Here is an 18,906-nt window from a genome sequence, read left to right on the forward strand (position 1 = left end):
CCTGTCTCGAAAAACCAAAAAAAAGTGACTTCCAGATTTTCTTGTGTGACATACTTCTTGTCATTAAGCGTGGCATGGATAATTACAGGGCAGAATTTGGGAGAAGGTGATAAACTCCCATTGATTTGCAGACCACTAGTTGATTATCCCTTAACACTTTTAATAAGTATTTCCAGAAAAACTTCTGATTCTTTAACAGTAAGTCTAGCAGTTACTTCTAGGAAAACTTGGAAGACCTGTCCCCACTTTGTTCTGATTTCTGTTCACTGTGTGTGCCTCCCCTCAGGTTGTAAGCTCTGCCAGAACAGGGGGAGTGGGACTTCAGCTGCTTCTGCATCTCCGTTTGATAGTGCAGTGCATGTGAGGGGTATATTGAGTTAGATCTAATTATAAAGTGTGGCCAGGGGAGAGCATGGTTGTGGATTTTAGTATATCCTTAACTGTTGTAGTTGTAAGTAGTAACAAATTGTTGAGAACATGAAAATGCTTTCTCAATAATTCATTGCGTGTTTTCTTTAAAAAAAAAAAACAACTTTATTTATACTTTAGAAATACTCTTTCAAAATATTTTCATGCCTTTCATTTTGGAAACCCTTTGCTTTGGTTGAAAGCAGTTCCATAGAGTCTATTTTCTGTAACTAGATCCCACATCTTCTCAAAAGAGGTTTCTACCAACTAACAGTGTGGTATGATAAAAACAGTTCTGGTATACTGAAACACTGGATTTCCATCATAAAGTAGTAAATAAAGTATCCACTTACCTTCCTAAGTTCTCCAATATCATTGATACTAAAAAACGATAAATGATGATGTGTCATCATAATTCTATTGAAAAACAACAGAAAAAGGAAGTGTGGAGTCAGGTTACCCGCATCTGAATCCAGGCTCTGTCATTTGCCAACTGTATGACTTTGGGCAAGTGCTTATTTCTTAGTTCCCTCAGTCTCCTTATTTGTAAAGCTAGGATGTTAATAATAGTACCTATTCACAGATAAAAATATCAAGAGAGAATATTTACCAAGCTTTAAATTACATTTAGAAACGTCAGTTAATGTTAGCTGCTATAGTTTTATTGTTGAGGAATTTAAAGGTAGTTAAAAACAAGTGGATATGGGGGGAGTGGTAGAGAGCTCTCCTACCTGAATTCAGTTCTCAGTACTGCAAAGCTAATTGAAAACTATACACATGGTGTGACACACCTGTATCCTAGAACTTCGAAGGTCGATGCAGAAGGATCAGGGTCAACATTAGCTATATGGTGAGTTCTACAACAGCTACACAGCGCTGTCTTAAGAATGGAATTACATTAACTGAGAAACCAACACTGAATATAATACAGTTGATATATGATTGAAATCAGAATTTATTTTTATTTGTTTGTTTGTCTTGAAACATCTCACTATGTAGCCCTATCTGGCATAGAATCTACTCTCTAGATGTGGCTGGCCTTGAACACACAGATCTGACTGCCTTTGCCTTCTGAGTGCTTAAATTAAAGGCATCCCTCACACTTGGCCTCCTGGGTATTTTTTTGTTTTTGTTTTTTTGTTTGTTTTTTTGTTTTTCGAGACAGAGTTTCTCTGTATAGCCCTGGCTGTCCTGGAACTTACTCTGTAGACCAGGCTGGCCTCGAACTCAGAAATCCACCTGCCTCTGCCTCCCAAGTGCTGGGATTAAAGGCGTGCGCCACCACGCCTGGCGTTTTTTTGTTTTTGTTTTTTTGTTTTTGTTTTTTTTTTTTAAAGACTCAGTCTTGAGATACCTCCTTTGCTGACCTGAAACTCATTATGCAGACCATGCTAGCCTTGAATTCATCAATCCACCTGTCTCTGCTTCCTGAGTGCTAGAATTAAAGGCATGTGCCATTATACATAGTTTGATTTTTTTTTTTTGACTAGTGTTTATTTCATATTTAAGACAGAGTCTCACTAAGTAGCTCCGGTTTGCCTGAGACTCGATGGCCTCAGTTTGCCAAGATTGCTAGATTAAAAGTGTCACAGTTATGCCTGACTTTCATTTTGTCAATGTCAGACTCACAGTCACTAAAGGGAACTTGATATGGATGGCTTAAGATGAACAGCTGCAGTAGCCACCCGTGGTAGAAGCAGGTTGAGAGGAAGCTCTTCTATCGAGCAGTGTCCTCCCAGATCCAGTAGTGAACTAACTGTTCACTCGTCAGACTCAAGACCGACCCCGGGTTTCAGCCTGCAGCACAGACTGCTAATGATCACTGATTGCATCCTGTGTCCTCAGGGGAAATTATTTTGTAGATAGATTCTGCTTAAGGTAGGGGGAGTCAGAATAAATGAGAGATCTGGAATTTATGCAGTACACTCATTTTGGGAAAATTAGTTGGAAAGTTACTTCTGGTGACATAAAAAAGTCCAAATCGAAGAAGATTTGAATATATGAAGTAGTGTGTAGAGACTCTACTAAAACTTAGCCATAAAGCTAAATACAATTACAGAGATTTCTAACAGTGTAGAGGAATTGTGTGATATGTGTGTATACATATGTATTGCACTTCTATAACTAACATTAAACAGTTGGAACTAGTGCTAAAAGTCTCATAATTGTTTGTTTAGTGAATAAAGTGCTTGCTGTAGTACATGCCTAAGGACCAGTTTGGGTTCCTCAAAATGTCTGTAAATGCCAGGGGGTAACAGCAGGCTGCCTGTAATCCTGGTTCTGGGAAGGCTAAGGCTAAGGTCCAAGGGCAAGCTGGCCAGTCAGACTAGCTGGATGAGAAATGAGTTTTCCTCAGTCAGCAAGAGGAAAGAAGTCAGCCTTGGGCCTGCCTTCATGTGCACATACCTATGCCCTTACACACATGTGCACACACACATACATAAGTGAAAATAAATCTTAGTAAAAGTACAGAATTTCAGTACTGAAATATATAGGTGAGAAGTGAGCATCCTCATTTCAAGCATATACCATGAATTTATGCAAATCAGGATTTATAAAAGACATCTCTATATAAGCATGTGTAAAATCTGGAGTAGGCATTTACTGAATGAAAAATTCCAGATGGCTAACTAACATAAAAAGTGCTCAACTTGGTTGGGCATGGTGATGTATACCTTCAATCTCGACATTCTTGGAGGCAGAAGTTAGAGGATCTCTGGGAGTTCAAGAACAGCCTGTCTACATAGTGATTTATAGAACAGCCAGGACTACACAGAGAGACTCCATCTAAAAAGATTTTTTTAAAGTGCCCAATTTCATCAGCAACGAGAGAAAATGTATGTTCTAGTGTGAGATAGGTTTGTAGACTAACAGGAAGTACTCAATGGGAGCAGTGACTGCCAAGTATTGACATGCATATGGAACTGAAGGATTTTCATGCTGTTGGTAACTATGGGAATTGTTCTAGCCATTATGAAAACTATGGTCTCATCTAATAAGGGTTTCCTTTAAGACTCAGGAATTCAATCTCTGGACTTATAGCCAACAGCATTGTAGCCCCCTATACACCTGAAAACATGTATGAAAATGTTTATATCAGTAATAAGCCACAGATTGAAAGCACCTAGATGTCTATTCACAGAACTGGACTGAGTGAGTAAACTGGGCTGCATGCTCATACAGAGATGCCATGCAACAGTGGAGATGAGCAGACTGCACACCATCTTCAACAACAACAGAAAGGAGGGAGCCTTGAAACAATCATAAGTAAGAACCCAAAAGAATATATACTATATCTTTTGTTTGTTTGTTTGTTTGTTTGTTTTTCGAGACAGGGTTTCTCTGTGTAGCCCTGGCTGTCCTGAAACTCACTTGTAGACCAGGCTGGCCTCGAACTCAGAAATTTGCCTGCCTCTGCCTCCCGAGTGCTGGGTTTAAAGGCATATGCCACCACACCTGGCTCATACTACATCTTCTTATTTTGGTTTTTTGAGACAGTGTCTCTGTGTAGCCCTGGCTGTCCTCGAATTTGCATTGTAGACCAGGCTGGCCTCTAACTCAGAGATCCTTCTGCCTCTGCCTCCCAAGTGCTACAAGGCATGTGCCACTATCCAGCTACTGTATCATTTTGTTAGACACTTCAAATATTATTTGGGAATGCACACTAAGATATGGCAGTGTATAATAAAACTATAGAGAGACCACTCGTTTGATGATTGACAGAAAAATTAATGGGTTGGAGAAATGGATCAGAGATTAAAAGCATTGATGGCTTTTGTGGAGGACCCAGGTTTGATTTCCAGCATCTTATAGCAGCTCACAACAATCTAAGTAAAGAGGTGGTTTGGAAGGTGCTGTGATCATGAAGGGCAAGCTTCTGGAAGTTGGTAGTACCTACACTAATAGGTTCAAAGAAAAAGTATGACGCCCCCATAAAAACTTAACAAAAAGCTGGGCATGGTGGCGCATATCTTTAATCCCAGCACTGGGGAGGCAGAGGCAAGCGGATTTCTGAGTTCGAGGCCAGCCTGGTCTACAGAGTGAGTTCCAGGACAGCCAGGGCTACACAGAGAAACCCTGTCTTGAAAAACCAAAAACCAAACAAACAAACAAACAAAAAACTTAACAAAGATTTAAACATTCTTTTTTGTTAAAATGTATCGCATGGTGGCCTTATATGTGTCCCTTTCTGTATGTAACATTTCAGTACAAACTTTTTTTTTTAAAGATTTATTTATTTATTATATGTAAGTACACTGTAGCTAGCTGTCTTCAGACACTCCAGAAGAGGGAGTAAGATCTTGTTAAGGATGGTTGTGAGCCATTTGCACCTTTGGAAGAGCAGTCAGGTGCTCTTACCCGCTGAGCCATCTCACCAGCCCCTTCAGTACAAATTTTATTTTAAAAACATACCCTTTTCTAATAAGGAACAAAATCTAATGATTATTTTATTGGTAGACCATTAACAAGAAACCAAGAGGAAATACTAATTTTGAAGTGAAATTTGAGCAGTGTCCTCACTGAAGCAAGACTCATCTCTTCAGTGCCGTCTCTTCTATCCAACCTTGTTCTGGTAAATTTCAGCAAAACTTGGATAAACAACAACAACAACAACAAAAATGTATTAAGAGTACTTGATTAAGATCCTGATTTGTTTCCCAGCACCTACATGGCAGCTCACAATTGTTCATAACTCCAGTTTCAGAGGCTCTGATTTCTTTTTCTTACCCACTTAGGCAACTTGGTATACACATAGTGTACATACATTTTGTTAGTTATAAACATAGAAAATTAATCTTTAAAAAAATAATTTTCTGGACTGCACTCTGGGGAAGCAGAGAAAGATCAAGAGTTTGAGGCTTGTCTAGATGTGGTGGTACATGCCCTTAATATTTTCACTGAAGAGACATAAACAGGTTTCTAAGAGTTTAAGGTAGTCTGGTCTAAAGACTGTATTTCAGGTCAACCAATACTATATAGTGAGATCCTGCCTCAACAGAGTTAAAGGATGGCCCATACTACATACTTAGACCCTGTCTCAATAAGGAAGATAGGAAGGCAGTAGTGCTAGGAGAGGTGTGTAGTTCAGTTGGTAGCACACTTGCCTTTCATTCATCCCCAACACTGAAAATGGACATGGTGGCCCCTATCTGTAATTGTAGCATTCTGGAAGTAGGAGTAGGAGGATCAGTAGCTTAAATCATCCTGGGCTACTTAAGACCCTGTCTCAGGAAAAGAACAAAATACACACTTTCATACACATATTTAGGATTATAAATAGTCCAGTTCAGCTATTGTAACAAATATAGCTCTACAGTAGTTATATCTGTAAATATTTGAAATGCATGTTTCTTTGACCCAAAAATCTATTTCTAGATTTATTCATACATTTTCATATGAATATGTAGAAGAAACTTTAGTCCAGTATTACTTGTAATAATGAGAATATTGGAAATGACCTAGTCATCTATTGCATAATCTCAGAGAACTAGCTGGTTTCTGCTATAAATTCAAACCCACTTCCCTAGTTACCATAGCTCCTGTTTACCCCTGAGTTAGAGCAGGTACTTGCCTCGGGAAAGAAGATGGCTCAGCTGTCCAGGTCCCACAGCCATGGGTCTCTTCTGATGGTCAGATCACCTCAGCATGCAGGTTCATTTTTCATTTCTCACTTACACATTTTTACATTGCGTGGTGTGTGTGTGTGTGTGTGTGTGTGTGTGTGTGATGTATGTTCAGGAGTTGGATGCTGGTCTTTGGGCTTGGCTCTGTGAATCCTTTACTTCTGAGCTCACTCTGAAACCTACCCCTCTGTTTTCTAGTGAGAGTTTTGGAAGCAGGCAATCCAAACCTGTGGAGGAAACTTGGTGGAGGACTCAGAGACTTTAGACTAAAACTAAGTTTCATCTTGTCGAGGCCAAGGAGCTGGCCACATGAAGAAAACCAGTGCTTGATTCCTGCCCTGACACAGTCCTGTGATTTTTAAAATGAAATGGGTTTCTGTTATTCAGGAGTTACTCTTGGGCTATAGGAAGGAGGTCTGTGGAGAAAGAACTTAACTTTGTGCAGCTCTAAAGGCTCCTTGACAGAACGCTCAGCATTGATCAGGTACTGATCCAATGCTCTTACCCAGCCATTTAATTAGACTAGAAACTCAACACTATCTGGGAGATACAGGAGCTACAAGCTTAAAGTTTTGTAGCAGCCACGTGAAAAACAAGACATTATGTTAATATTTTTATTTAACCCATATCATTTTATCATATCACTAACATAGAACTGGTAATTTTACTTTTTTTTTTTGCTTGTTTTTTGTTTTTGTTTTGTTTTGTTTTTTGTTTTTTGAGACAGGGTTTCTCTGTGTAACCTTGGCTGTCTTGGAACTCAGCTCTGTAGACCAGCCTGGCGTCAAATTCAGAAATCTGCCTGCCTCTGCCTCCCAAGTGCTGGGATTAAAGGCATGTGCCACCACTGCCCGGCAATTTGATATTCTTTTAGGGGTGCTAAGTTTTTGAACACAAATTCCTGTTGGACCCAGCCACATTTCAAGTGTATCCAGGGATTACTGCATTATGCTGGGCAGAGCTAGGCTGTAAGCCCCAGAGATAGTGTCACTGGTCCAGAACCTGTCACAATAACAGTTCACAGCTGTTGTCCAGGAATTTTTGAGCTTAGAATGAATGAATGGGTACATTTTATGTCAAATCATCTTTTCATTTTGCTGCAGTGTTTGATCCACATGAGTTATGTTCATCACCAAGATGGCAGTAAGCCTAGACCATGTTCTCTGCTCTGTGTCCGTTAAAAGTCCTAGAATGCTACTGTCTTTCTTTTCACATTTTCCCAAAATGTAAAACCTAAAAATTATCTAATGCCTCCTAGAAACAAAAACCATGAGAGTCTTAGTTCCTGACCAGTGAGCATAGCAACTGTTTTACGTTTGCCTTGCTAATTCCTAGATGCATTTGTACCTTGCAAAGATCATTACACAGTCTAGCCGTCCCCTAGTCACACTCGCCCTCACCCCCTTTTCTTCCTTTGGTGCTGGAGTTTGAAGCCAGGCTTCCCACGTGCTCAGTGCCTGCTCGCTGTTGAGCTCCACACCATCTATCTTGGAAATACTGTGTCAGAGTCCACAGAGCTGGGCATTGTTTTGATCATCCTTGCCACTGTTTACTTTGGCCTAAAGTTAAACTCAGGGAAACTTTTAGATGTGTTGTATTTTCCGGCTGTGTCGGGTGATGTGGAATGCAGGATAATTGTACATGCTGTTTGCCTTTGAGGAACTTTTACTCTGTTTGCAATAGAAAAACAAACAGATGAAATGAGTGGAAAAGAATCAGTTACAAACCAGTTCCATTCTCAACCCCCTTCAGTGTTTTCTGTGAGCCTTTACACTAGGTTACAGAAAAGTGGGTTCACCTACATTTCTCTTTCCTCAAATAGCTCTCCACTCCCTGGAAAGATAGACATGTAAGCCAGTGAGCATTTAAGAATAACAAATCTGTGGGGTACAGTGGTACCGTCCCCAGCACAGATGAGGAAACAGATTCAGTGAAAGGTTGTGTCTACACCAATGTCCTGGATGAAAGAACTAGGATGTCCTGGGAGCCCTTGCTCAGTCTTGCATAGCTTACTCCCCTGTTTTCAGTGTGCCAGAAGGAAACTTAATTCTTCACTTACACCAAATCATAAATCATTTGTAAATATCTAGTTGCCTGAATTCTACTTGCCTGGTATTAGACTCATATTTACAAAATACAGTAATCCCATCTCGATAACTTTAGGTCTGCCCTAACATTTAAGCGGAGGCTGCTGATCCAGAAGAACTCTAAAGGGACATATGGTAGACTTGAGAGACTTTCTACCCTGGAGAATTAGAGAGCAGGTGGCCTAGGCCGAGGTCAAAGGAAGGACTTCAGGCTTGCTGGGCAGTGAGGCTAACAGCCCTAGTGAGGAAGTGAAAGGAAGTAGTTTAGCATTAGAGGGCTCTGAGATGCTTAGCCCGGGCCTTAAAGAGCTGTCCTGATTTACACTCAGGACTGACAGGACAAGAGTACTAAAAGATACATTGCTTTGTTTTTCAGTTACTCTAGTTCTGTGCATAGCATTTTAATTCTTGTTCCAAAGTTTATCATAGAAAGTAGAGTTTTTGCTTAAAAAGACACAAAAGGCCTTATTAGATTGGTAATAAATAATAATTAGTAAAGCAGGTGTCTAGCAGTGTGCTAAGTACTAGTGGACATTATACTATCATCAGTAGCACATGAATTAGAGGTATCTTTAGGGTAACAAATGTAGTGTCATCTTAGTCCATATTCTATTTCAGCTTGTTTGGTTCTGTAACTATTTAAGGACTTCTGTAGACTGGTATAAGAAGTTGTAAGGATAATTGAAATATAAAGTAGTGGATTTTTTTCTCCCTTTAAACTGAACTCAAAATTAGTTTAAGTGAATTATGTATATAATTCAGTCATTTACTTATTGTATACCAGGTATTTAGCCAAGGGCCTTAAATATGCTAGATAAGTATTCTACCCACTGGAGCTATATCCCCAAATTGCCTAGGCTGGTCTTGAACTTATGCTCTGAGCCCAGGCAGGCCCTGAGATGATGGGTCTCCTACCTCAGCCTCCTGAGGACTTTTGATTCCAGGCTTATGGCACAGGCCTGGCTGGTGACGGAATTGAAACCTCAGGCTATAGCTCAGTGACAGAATGCTTGCTAACCATGCACAAGGCAAACTGGATTCTTGCTATCATAAAGAAAAATATGATAAAGAAAATCTATAACTTGCTTCCTTCCTGTTTCACAAACCTTGTCCTTTTGCGGGGAGGGTTGTGGGGAAGGGTACTGGAGTCCTATCCAGAAAATGCTGTCTTTACCCATATCATGGAGTATTTCAGAGGTCAGGTCTTACCTACAGTTTTTTATTTTTGATCATTTTGAGTTTAAATTTTTTTCATAGTAGCTTTTCTTAGTAATAGCCTTAAACAGAATATAAGGTGTTCTTTGGGATATATGCAGGATTTTCTTTGAAAAGTTTTGGAATGGTATTCAAAGTTTAATTTTGCTCTGAGCTCACGAGAGCCAGTTTTCTTTTTAAGCGTATACTTACATGTATGTGTTTACTTAGACATGACTCATTCATGTTCGTGATTGCTCTCTCCAATAGTCACAGTTTAATCTAGCTTGCCTCTGCTCTTACCTAAAGAGGAAGAGGTCTGACCACTGACCTTAGCGTCTGAAGCACTAGGCCTCTCTTGCTTCTCTTGAACTCCATATCGTCAGTCATTTTCTTGAGTTTATCATGCTGTGTCACCTCTCCTGGGAAGAATCTTTTAGTCTTTGAAATTTAAAAATCGTAGGAAATAAAAATGGAGACTAACTCCCTAAAATCTTAAAATAGTCTGTGTAAGTGCATAAAATAAGCTAGGTAATGATACCCACGTGTGTTAGGGGTCCCCCGACTCCCTTTGGAAGTTCAAATGGTTGTTACTAATTCTGTTTATGCTCCTCATCTGAAGCCACTTTTGGAAAACCATCCTCTTCTCCTTTAGGCCACAGACCTCCCCCAGCCCGCAGTGGACACCGTTGTGTGGCAGATAATACCAATCTCTATGTGTTCGGAGGGTATAATCCAGACTATGATGAATCGGGAGGGCCGGAGAACGAAGACTACCCTCTCTTCAGGGAGCTTTGGCGGTATCATTTTGCAACAGGCGTGTGGCACCAGATGGGCACAGATGGCTACATGCCCCGGGAATTGGCATCTATGTCACGTAAGTGCCAGCAGTTTTGAAGTTTTGACTTTGTGAACTATCTGAAATGGCAGGTTCTGTGTCACTTGTCCCTTCTTAATAATGTACACTGTTACAACATGATAAGTGTTGTCACTGAATGGTATTTCACTGTGGTGATAATATAGTGTAATGACTCTGAATCGCTGAGTTCCTGGATTTGAGTCTAACTGTATAATATTGAGTTGCCTGATGAGTTTTTAACTATTTACCTGTAAAGTGAGACCAACACCATCTCAGGTTCAATATAAAGTATTACATATATCCTAGGAAAAATGTAGTCAAATGAAAAACTGGAGTTGCAGCTGTAGTAATTAATAGCTATTAAATGGAGGACTTTACTTCCTTACAGCATCATTGTGATATAAGTTTCTACAGTGATTGCCATTGTACAAATGAAGAACCAAGGTTTAAGAGGGGCCGTGAGAACAAATGGCTAAAAGTAAATGCTCTGAAGCCAGATTGCTTGGGATTGAATCCCAGCTCTTTTTAGGAAACCTTCAGCAAGCTATTTAAACTCTTTTTACCATTACAGTGGAGCATACCTATAATCCCAGTACTTGGGAGGCTGAGACAGAAGGATTGCAATGAATTTGAGGCTAGCCTGGGCTACATAGCAAGACCTTATCTCCGGAAAATAAATAGAGGAGTTAAAAAAACAAACATTTGTTACTTCTGTTTCTGTTTAGCATCTCTAAAAGTGGAAATGGGTTCATTGCTTAGTGGTGGAGTGCACCATGCTCTGGATGCAGACTTAGCACAGAAAGGGAGACAGGAGAGAGAGAGGAAAGTAATAATGAAAGAGAAAAGAGAATAGCATTTACAGTTCCAGCCTCAGGGGTGTTGTGAACTAGCTTTCCTAAAGTCCCACTAGAATTAAATCCAACTCCTGACGGCACTGGAATATAGACTTAACTACTGCATTGTGTGAGTTAAAGGATTGTGGGCAAGTTTTTTTGGGGGAGGTGGGGTGTGTTTTTTGAAACAGGGTTTCTCTGTATAGCCCTGACTGTCCTGGAACTTTGTAGACCAGGTTGGCCTCGAACTCAGAAATCCGCCTCTGCCTCCCAAGTTCTGGGATTAAAGGTGTGTGCCACCACTGCTTGGCGATTATGGGGAAGTTGAGGAGCTACTGAAATGAGAGGGTTGAGGGAAGGAGGGAGGCAAGGAGAAAGGGAGGGTTGTGTGCAATGTGGCAAACAGAAAAGAAAAGGTAGAATACCAAAATTGCCTGCAGGATATTGGTGTTTCTTTTTATCTGGTAGAGGATTAAACTGGCAGAAACTATAGTTTAAAATATAAAGATCATTCCTCTGGCAGAGAATGAGCCCTTAATCCCCCATTCCAGTCCTATGGGGTCTTTTCTAAGACAAAGATGATAGATCATTTTCCTCTGTTTTGCTGTGTATTTGAGCTGTCTTGAACAGCAGTGGTATTCTGTAGACTTGATTTTGCTATGCACACTATTTAGTTAATTCTACAAGTGCATTTTGGCTGTGTATCATATATCTAACAGTGAGCCGTGTGAGAGAATCCATGTAGTATGAACTAAGCTATTTCTTTTGCAAAATCCTATACTTAGATATGTGTGATCTTAGTAAGATCATTAAAGTCGACATGTTTGAGCTTTTCAGGTGGTCTGGGCTCGTGGGGCAACACACTACAGAAAACAGTGCATGAGTGGAATGTATGTTTCTTCCTCCCCAGTTGTGCTGCATGGAAACAACCTGTTAGTGTTCGGCGGTACAGGCATCCCGTTTGGTGAGAGCAACGGCAATGATGTCCATGTCTGCAATGTGAAGTACAAGAGATGGGCTCTCCTCAGCTGTCGGGGGAAGAGGCCCAGCCGGATATATGGACAGGTACTGCCTGCCACTGCCTGCAGGTCCATGGGCGTGTGCTTGCCTCATGCTTTGTGCTCTAGCAGCAGTGTCAGAATCCAGTGTTGCTGAGATTGCAGTGGAGATGGGACTTGATGGAGCATTGTAATTTATGGATCTTACCATTCCCTCTCTTCTTGCCGCCATTCTGGACTGTGTGTGGGGTTTGTTTTCCATGTGTAGGCTAGAGGCCAGCCTCAGGTATTGTCCCTGAGGAGCTCTCCACCTTTTGATTGTTGTCTTTCTTTTTTTTGAGACAGTGTCTCTGGCTTCTGGGGCTTGCTGATGAGGCCAGCCTGCCTGGCCAGGGAGCTTCAGGGGTCTGCCGACCCTGCCTCGCCAGCCCTGCGTGTACAAGTACATCTCACCACTCCTGGCTTGTTTGGTTTGTTGTTTCACAAAGGTGTTAGGAACTGAACTTGGGCCTTAGGCTTGCACAGCAGCATTCTACCCAGCAAACCATCTTCCCAGGGCCACTGTTTGCTTCTAATCCAACTTGAAGGTCAGGAGCTAGATCTACTTGGAAATATCCTTAACTACACCAACCCTTAGAGTAACGTGGAGCTTTAGCATGGTCTGAGGCTGGTCTGATGACAGAACTCTCTAAAGAACTTTATTTCCTAAGAAACGTCGCTCGTAAGAGACTGAACAGGAGTTTGAACTAAGACATGTAGAGATTGTGTAGGTTGGTGTAAAGTTATATCCAGAAAGATAAACAGACTTTGAGACCAGTGGCGGCACTTACAGTAGGCACTGTGTGGCATCTGGCTCAGCTGTCTGGCACACAGGAGTGATTAAACACTTCTGAGCTCTAACTTTGAAAGGGAGCATCCCTAGATCACACTCTGTCCCAGCACCTAAGCTCTGAGAGGCAACTGTGGCAGTGCTTCTGAGTAAGTCCTCTGAAGAGGAGTCTGGTGGAGAGTGCCAGCTCTGCGGTTCAGACTTGTAGGATGGTGCTAGCTTAGCTTCCATCTGTGGCTGCTTCTTGGAGTGTTTCTTCAGACTGCTTACAAGAGAAGCAGCTTTCAGGGGATGCTCCTGTTCACTGTCCCTATAGTTGGGAGTCATCTGACTCATTTCCTTTCTAGGTAGAGCTGGCAAAGCTTCACCTTTGTACAGGCGAGGGGAAACAGCCCGAGTGAGCTCTATAAAATGCTGTAGTCATTTCTGCATTCCTTCATGGACAAGGGCTCACGTGTTGCTGGCCCAGCTTGAGATTAGCTTCATGAGAGCTGGGATGAGAGGCATATGTTAGCTCACCTAGATGAAGGGCCTGAATTTTCTTTCAAAGTTGTTCATTTATTATTATTAGAGTGTGTGTGCATGTATGTTTTGTGTGTGTGTGTGTGTGTGTGCATAGATGGCACACAGCCCACGGGTATACGTTAGAGTACAACTTCTGCAGGTTGGTTGTTTCCCACCACTTTGGATTCTGGGGATGAGCTCAGATGTCAGGCTGTATGGCCAGCTCTTTTAACTCAGTGGGTCCATCTTGCCAGCCCTTTAACCTTTAATTTTTTGAGATTTTGATGTGATTTTTTTTTTATTTGTTTATGTTTCCTTTTTGTTGTTTTGTCTTTTTTATTTGTTTGTTTTGTTTTATTGGGACAAGGTCTCACTTTGTAGCTCAGTTTGTCCTGGAACTCACTATGGAGCCCCCAATCTATCCTCAGACTTCAGATCTTGCCTCAGCCTCCTGAGAACTAGAATTATAAGCAAACACTATCATACCTCAGTCAAAATTTGACACTTTATTTTTAGATTTATTTTATGTGTATATGTGTTTTGCTTGCATATGTGTATACCACATCTGTATGTAGTGCCAAAGAAGATCAGAAGAGGGTGTTAGATCTCCTGGAACTGGAGGTATGGGATGGTTGTGACACCATGTGGGTGCTAGGAACTGAGCTCAGGTCCTCTGCGAGAGCAACCAGACTAAGTGCTGAGCCATTGCTTCAACCCTGATATTTTATTTTTATTTATGCAGTGTGTGTGCACAGGTGCCTGGGGAGCTGAAGTCACAGGTGGTTATGAGCTACCCAAATGGCTGGTGGGAACTGACTCCAGTGCTCTGGGAGAATAGGAAACACTCCAACTACTGAGACAAGTTTCTACCCAAGATTCACATATCTTAAAGGCTGAAGAAGAAGAGGCCAGGCAGGTGGTAATGCACACATTTAATCCCAGCACTCGGGAGGCAGAGGCGGATGGATCTCTGAATTCATGGCCAGCATGGTCTACAGAGTGAGTTCCAGGACAGCCAGGGCTACACAGAGAAACCCTGTCTTGAAAAACAAAATCAGCAAAAAAAACCCAAAAACAACAAACAAACCTAAGAAAAAGCAAAAGGAAGAGAATTTGATAAAATACGGCTTGGGGACATCTGCTGAATTTAAGTTCTGTGCTAAAGTATTAAGGAGTATTCTCACTCACCTTCCACAGGCCATGGCCCTCATCAATGGGTCCCTATATGTCTTTGGGGGAACAACCGGCTACATCTATAGCACAGACCTGCACAAGTTAGATCTCAACACCATGGTGTGGACACAACTCAAACCAAACAACCTGTCCTGTGACCTGCCGGAGGAGAGGTGAGGTGCGGGGACTGAGCAATAGCCTTTCTTGCTGAGATCTGACTTCTGCCAGAGCCTTAGCAACATGAAGAAGGAGAGTAGCTGGATCCAGACGAGTAGGGAAGAAAGGGCTGTTAATGAGAATAAGAGTATTTTCCTCTAAGTGTAACATTTTTAATATATTATTTCTGTTGTCCTTCAGTAGTAAGAGGCTAGCAATGTTTGAAAGAAATGAATAGTAGCTGGGCGTGGTGGCGCACGCCTTTAATCCCAGCACTCAGGAGGCAGAGGCAGGCAGATTTCTGAGTTTGAGGCCAGCCTGGTCTACAGAGTGAGTTCCAGGACAGCCAGGGCTACACAAAGAAACCCTGTCTCAAAAAACCCAAAAAACAACAAAAAAATGAATAGCAGCAGTTCCCACTAAAGTCATACGAGGGTCGATGAGTATTGCCTGGAGGAGAATATCCCCTCTCTTCAGACTAACTGGGGTCTGCATTTGCCCTACTCTAGTGTCCTTGCTGGGCTGCCTGGGAGGGAACTTGGGAGATGGAAGATTATAGACAATCTAAAAAACACAAATCAGCAAATTAAGAAAGAAAGATAAAATTAATCTTAGAGATAGCTAAGATACTAATCGAGATTGGGCACCCTCTCACCCACGTGTGGTGGTTTTTTGTTTGTTTGTTTGGTTGGTTTTTTTGGTATTTTCAGGTACAGGCATGAAATTGCTCATGATGGACAGAGGATTTACATCTTGGGAGGAGGTACTTCCTGGACAGCCTATTCCTTAAACAAGGTAGGTTTTTTTTCTTAAAGAAGTAAAAGTACTGGGAGATGAATAGACAGGCATATATCATACTAATTAAGATGATTCTGTTGGTTGCTTGAATTTTGGAGCAGCTTCAACACTTGTTTTGTGACCAGTGTTGTCTGTGACAGAAGGTTGGACTCAGAGCTTTGCAGTTGGTAGTCACATTCTTCACACGAGTGAACATGCGGTGGGTGAGGCGGTGACTAGGGATTGGGTGACTAGAATTGGAACAGGCTTCTGGGAATGTGACATCCCTGTCGGGACTCCATACCACTGACTCCTGAGCATCGAGCTCCTTAGGGCTCTTAGTCATCTGTCCCCAGGGCATTTCAAATGAATTAGAAATCACCGAGATGAGTGAGGATCAGGTGACAGAGCTCTTGGCTGGCCTTGGAGCAGGCAGTAAGAGGTCTGCTGAGCTTCTGTCTGAACCCTTTCCAATGTTGCTTTGTTTCTTTCTGTTGCAAGAATAGCTCTCACTCACCGTGGACAACACACAGTAGGACAGCACAGACCACTAAGAGACATGTGCATCTCTCCTTAGTCTAGCTTTTCTAAAACTGTTCTAAAAAAGTTTACTTTTAGAAAATCTGCTTTCGAAGATGGCCTAGTTGGCCATCATTGGGAAGAGAGGCCCCTTGGTTTTGCAAACTTTATATGCCCCATAGAGGGGAACACCAGGGTCAAGAAGTGGGAGTGGGTGGGTAGGGAAGCAGGGCGGGAGGAGGGTATAGGGGACATTTGGGATAGCATTTGAAATGTAAATGGAGAAAATATCTAATAAAATAATTTTTAAAAAAAAGAAAAGAAAAGAAAATCTGCTTTCACGATAACTAAGGTTACAGTTATTTACCTGTACACGTATTCATTTGTTTCTTCCAAGATCCATGCATACAACCTTGAAACAAATGCATGGGAGGAGATCGCAACAAAACCTCATGAAAAAATAGGTAAATTAAAAGTATTGATTCATGTCTTTACAATTCTATTTTATACTTGTTTTTTAGGGGGTAAGGGTGATTTTCTTAAGTGGTATGGCACATAAAATATTTATAAAACTGGCATTAGAAACTACTTACCCTCTTCAGCTCAGTTACTCTCCCTTAGAAACCTAGCAGAGGGGCTTCAACGAGGAGGATCACTGGGTTACACGGCACGGGGGAAAAAAGCACGTGTGAAATAAGGGCTGGGGCCTAGGGGCCAGAGAGGGGTTGTGGGTGAAGCACACACGGCTTCCCAGAGGACCTGAGTTCAGACCCACCATCAGGTAGTTCACAGCCTCCTTCAACTCCAGCTCACTCCAAGTTACACGGTCTCCTCTGCTGGTCTCTCTGAGGCACACACATGCGGTATACAGAGACACACAAATTCACACAGCAACGAGAAGATCTGATGGTTTCTGTGAATAATTGAGTTTCTGTATTTGCGTTTGACAGGTTTTCCTGCAGCCCGACGATGTCACAGTTGTGTTCAAATAAAAAATGGTATGGAATCTAAATAAAGTTTGATTCATTTCTGTAATCATAGCTGCTGAGAATGACTGGTTTCCTAACAAGCTCCTCAAAAGGGGTGCATAATTTTGGACAGCACCTACGTTTTAATTTAAACTTAAAGGGAACTGTAGAGAGTTTTGCTTCTCGGCAGTTTTCAGAATGTAAAGTAGTTTTGGGTCTGGGCTCCCTCAGTTAAAAGAACTCTGAAGCTGATGGTAAGTAAGCTTTTATTGTACCAATGGCCCCTTCAGCATGGTTTGTGTGTAGCATTGTGGGTGCTTATACAGTAAGACATTGGTGCACACCGTACTACAGTTGTAATAACCCTCAGAGAACTATACCGTCGTGCTTATTCTGCTATCCGTCTGATGTCAGAACTCTGAGTTCATTCTTTGGGCCTCCTGTAGCAAAGGCTTGGTATGATTTATCTAAGAGTGATAATGAGCCTTTGGCTAATGACTTTTAATTTACTGTGCACTTAATAGTTTTTATAGTTTGATGACCTCCTTGAGCACACCGGGTCTTCCTCCCCACTCCTGGAAAGGGTGTATGCAGGAGCTTGACCGCTGACAGCCTTTTAGCACTCCAGTTCAGACTTAAGTAGTGTTTATCTGCCGTTTGTATATACGTCGGGCTTGTTAAGCTCTTGCTCCTGCTTTTGGGTGAGGTTTATAGGTGGTGGTGCTGCTCTGCCTTGCCTCTGAGAGCAGAGAGATGCTTTCAAGTTTTTCTTGCATTCTAGCCAAAAAACGTTCTGCTGTTTTTTATAGTTTAATTAAGCATTGCATTAAACATGATCCCAACTTGAATTAGCCATTTATTCATTTGCTTCCTGGAAGTCACACCATATAGTTGGAACTTTTCAGCCTTTAAGGTCACATGGCCTTTACTACAAATTGATCAATAGTTATAAACTAACCAACCCACAGCTCTACAGATCGAATGAGTGTTTGCTATCATGGCTGAACATAGCCAGGAAGAACCTATTTTGTGGCCCCAGATTGCATATTGCAGTGTGCATTTCTCCAAATGTCTACGTGGAGCGTCTTTGTCTCTGGGAGTAAAAAAATGCATGCTCTTTCCAAGATGTTACTCAAAGGAAGAGTTTGGAAACTCCTCTGTAGCTGTGTTTTTGTTTTTGATTAGTGTTTTCTGACTCGTGGGCTTTTTAGCTTCTCTTGGAAACTGGGAAGAAGTAGCTAGCCTGCTCCCCCAGAGCGTCTCCCTGGGACTGCATAGCCACCCTCCTTCAAAGCATGCGCTCTCCCTACACCTAGTTTATTTACTTCCAGTGCCACTTCTCTGAAGTTCACGCACTGGCCGTGTCTGTAGCCGAGACATATTTGGATTGGAGAGCCTTGCCATGAAGCCTCCTTTGGCTGGCATCCTCCATCCCAGCCAGTGTCCCAGGTGTGTTATGGGATGACCCACCTGTCAGCTACCACGTGTTCTCTGTAAGGCGTGCTATAGCTGCAGCTCATTTCCTTTGTTGGTGACAGATGTCTTCATTTGTGGGGGCTATAACGGAGAAGTGATCCTGGGAGACATCTGGAAGCTGAATCTGCAGACTTTTCAGTGGGTGAAGCTCCCTGCCACCATGCCAGAGCCCGTTTACTTTCACTGTGCAGCTGTCACTCCTGTGAGTTTGTTCTCACATTGATCTTATGTAGTTGTAGGTAGTGAAGAAGACTAGCCAGGGAAGAGTTACTGATAGCAACCAGATTTGGAAAAGGAGAGGGAAATACAGTCACATCCAAGTTTAAAATAGCAATATAATGTATAAGAGAACAGAATGGTGTTACCCTTTGTTGTCATATTATTGAAAAGACTATAGAAACCTGATTTTCATCTTTGTAGTATAACCAGCATTTGGTACTTTGGATAATCAGTATACTCTAAATTTAATTGTTAATAAAAAGTTCTTTGTACTTAATGTTA

General features: G+C 41.7%; 1 protein-coding gene across 2 annotated transcripts in view; it reads left to right on the forward strand.

Annotated features, from left to right (window-relative positions):
- Klhdc10 (kelch domain containing 10) overlaps window positions 1–18,906 on the forward strand; it is a 55,643-nt gene that overhangs the window by 31,447 nt on the left and 5,290 nt on the right. For both annotated transcript variants that reach the window (XM_021190057.2, XM_021190060.2), the window contains 7 exons: window positions 9,969–10,190; window positions 11,916–12,070; window positions 14,534–14,682; window positions 15,376–15,460; window positions 16,359–16,425; window positions 16,912–16,959; window positions 18,468–18,607. In XM_021190057.2, the coding sequence (XP_021045716.1) occupies window positions 9,969–10,190; window positions 11,916–12,070; window positions 14,534–14,682; window positions 15,376–15,460; window positions 16,359–16,425; window positions 16,912–16,959; window positions 18,468–18,607 (866 nt within the window). The remainder of the gene's footprint in view (window positions 1–9,968; window positions 10,191–11,915; window positions 12,071–14,533; window positions 14,683–15,375; window positions 15,461–16,358; window positions 16,426–16,911; window positions 16,960–18,467; window positions 18,608–18,906) is intronic.

The sequence above is a fragment of the Mus pahari genome, chromosome 2, assembly GCF_900095145.1.
Source record: "Mus pahari chromosome 2, PAHARI_EIJ_v1.1, whole genome shotgun sequence".
Taxonomy (NCBI): Eukaryota; Metazoa; Chordata; class Mammalia; order Rodentia; family Muridae; genus Mus; species Mus pahari.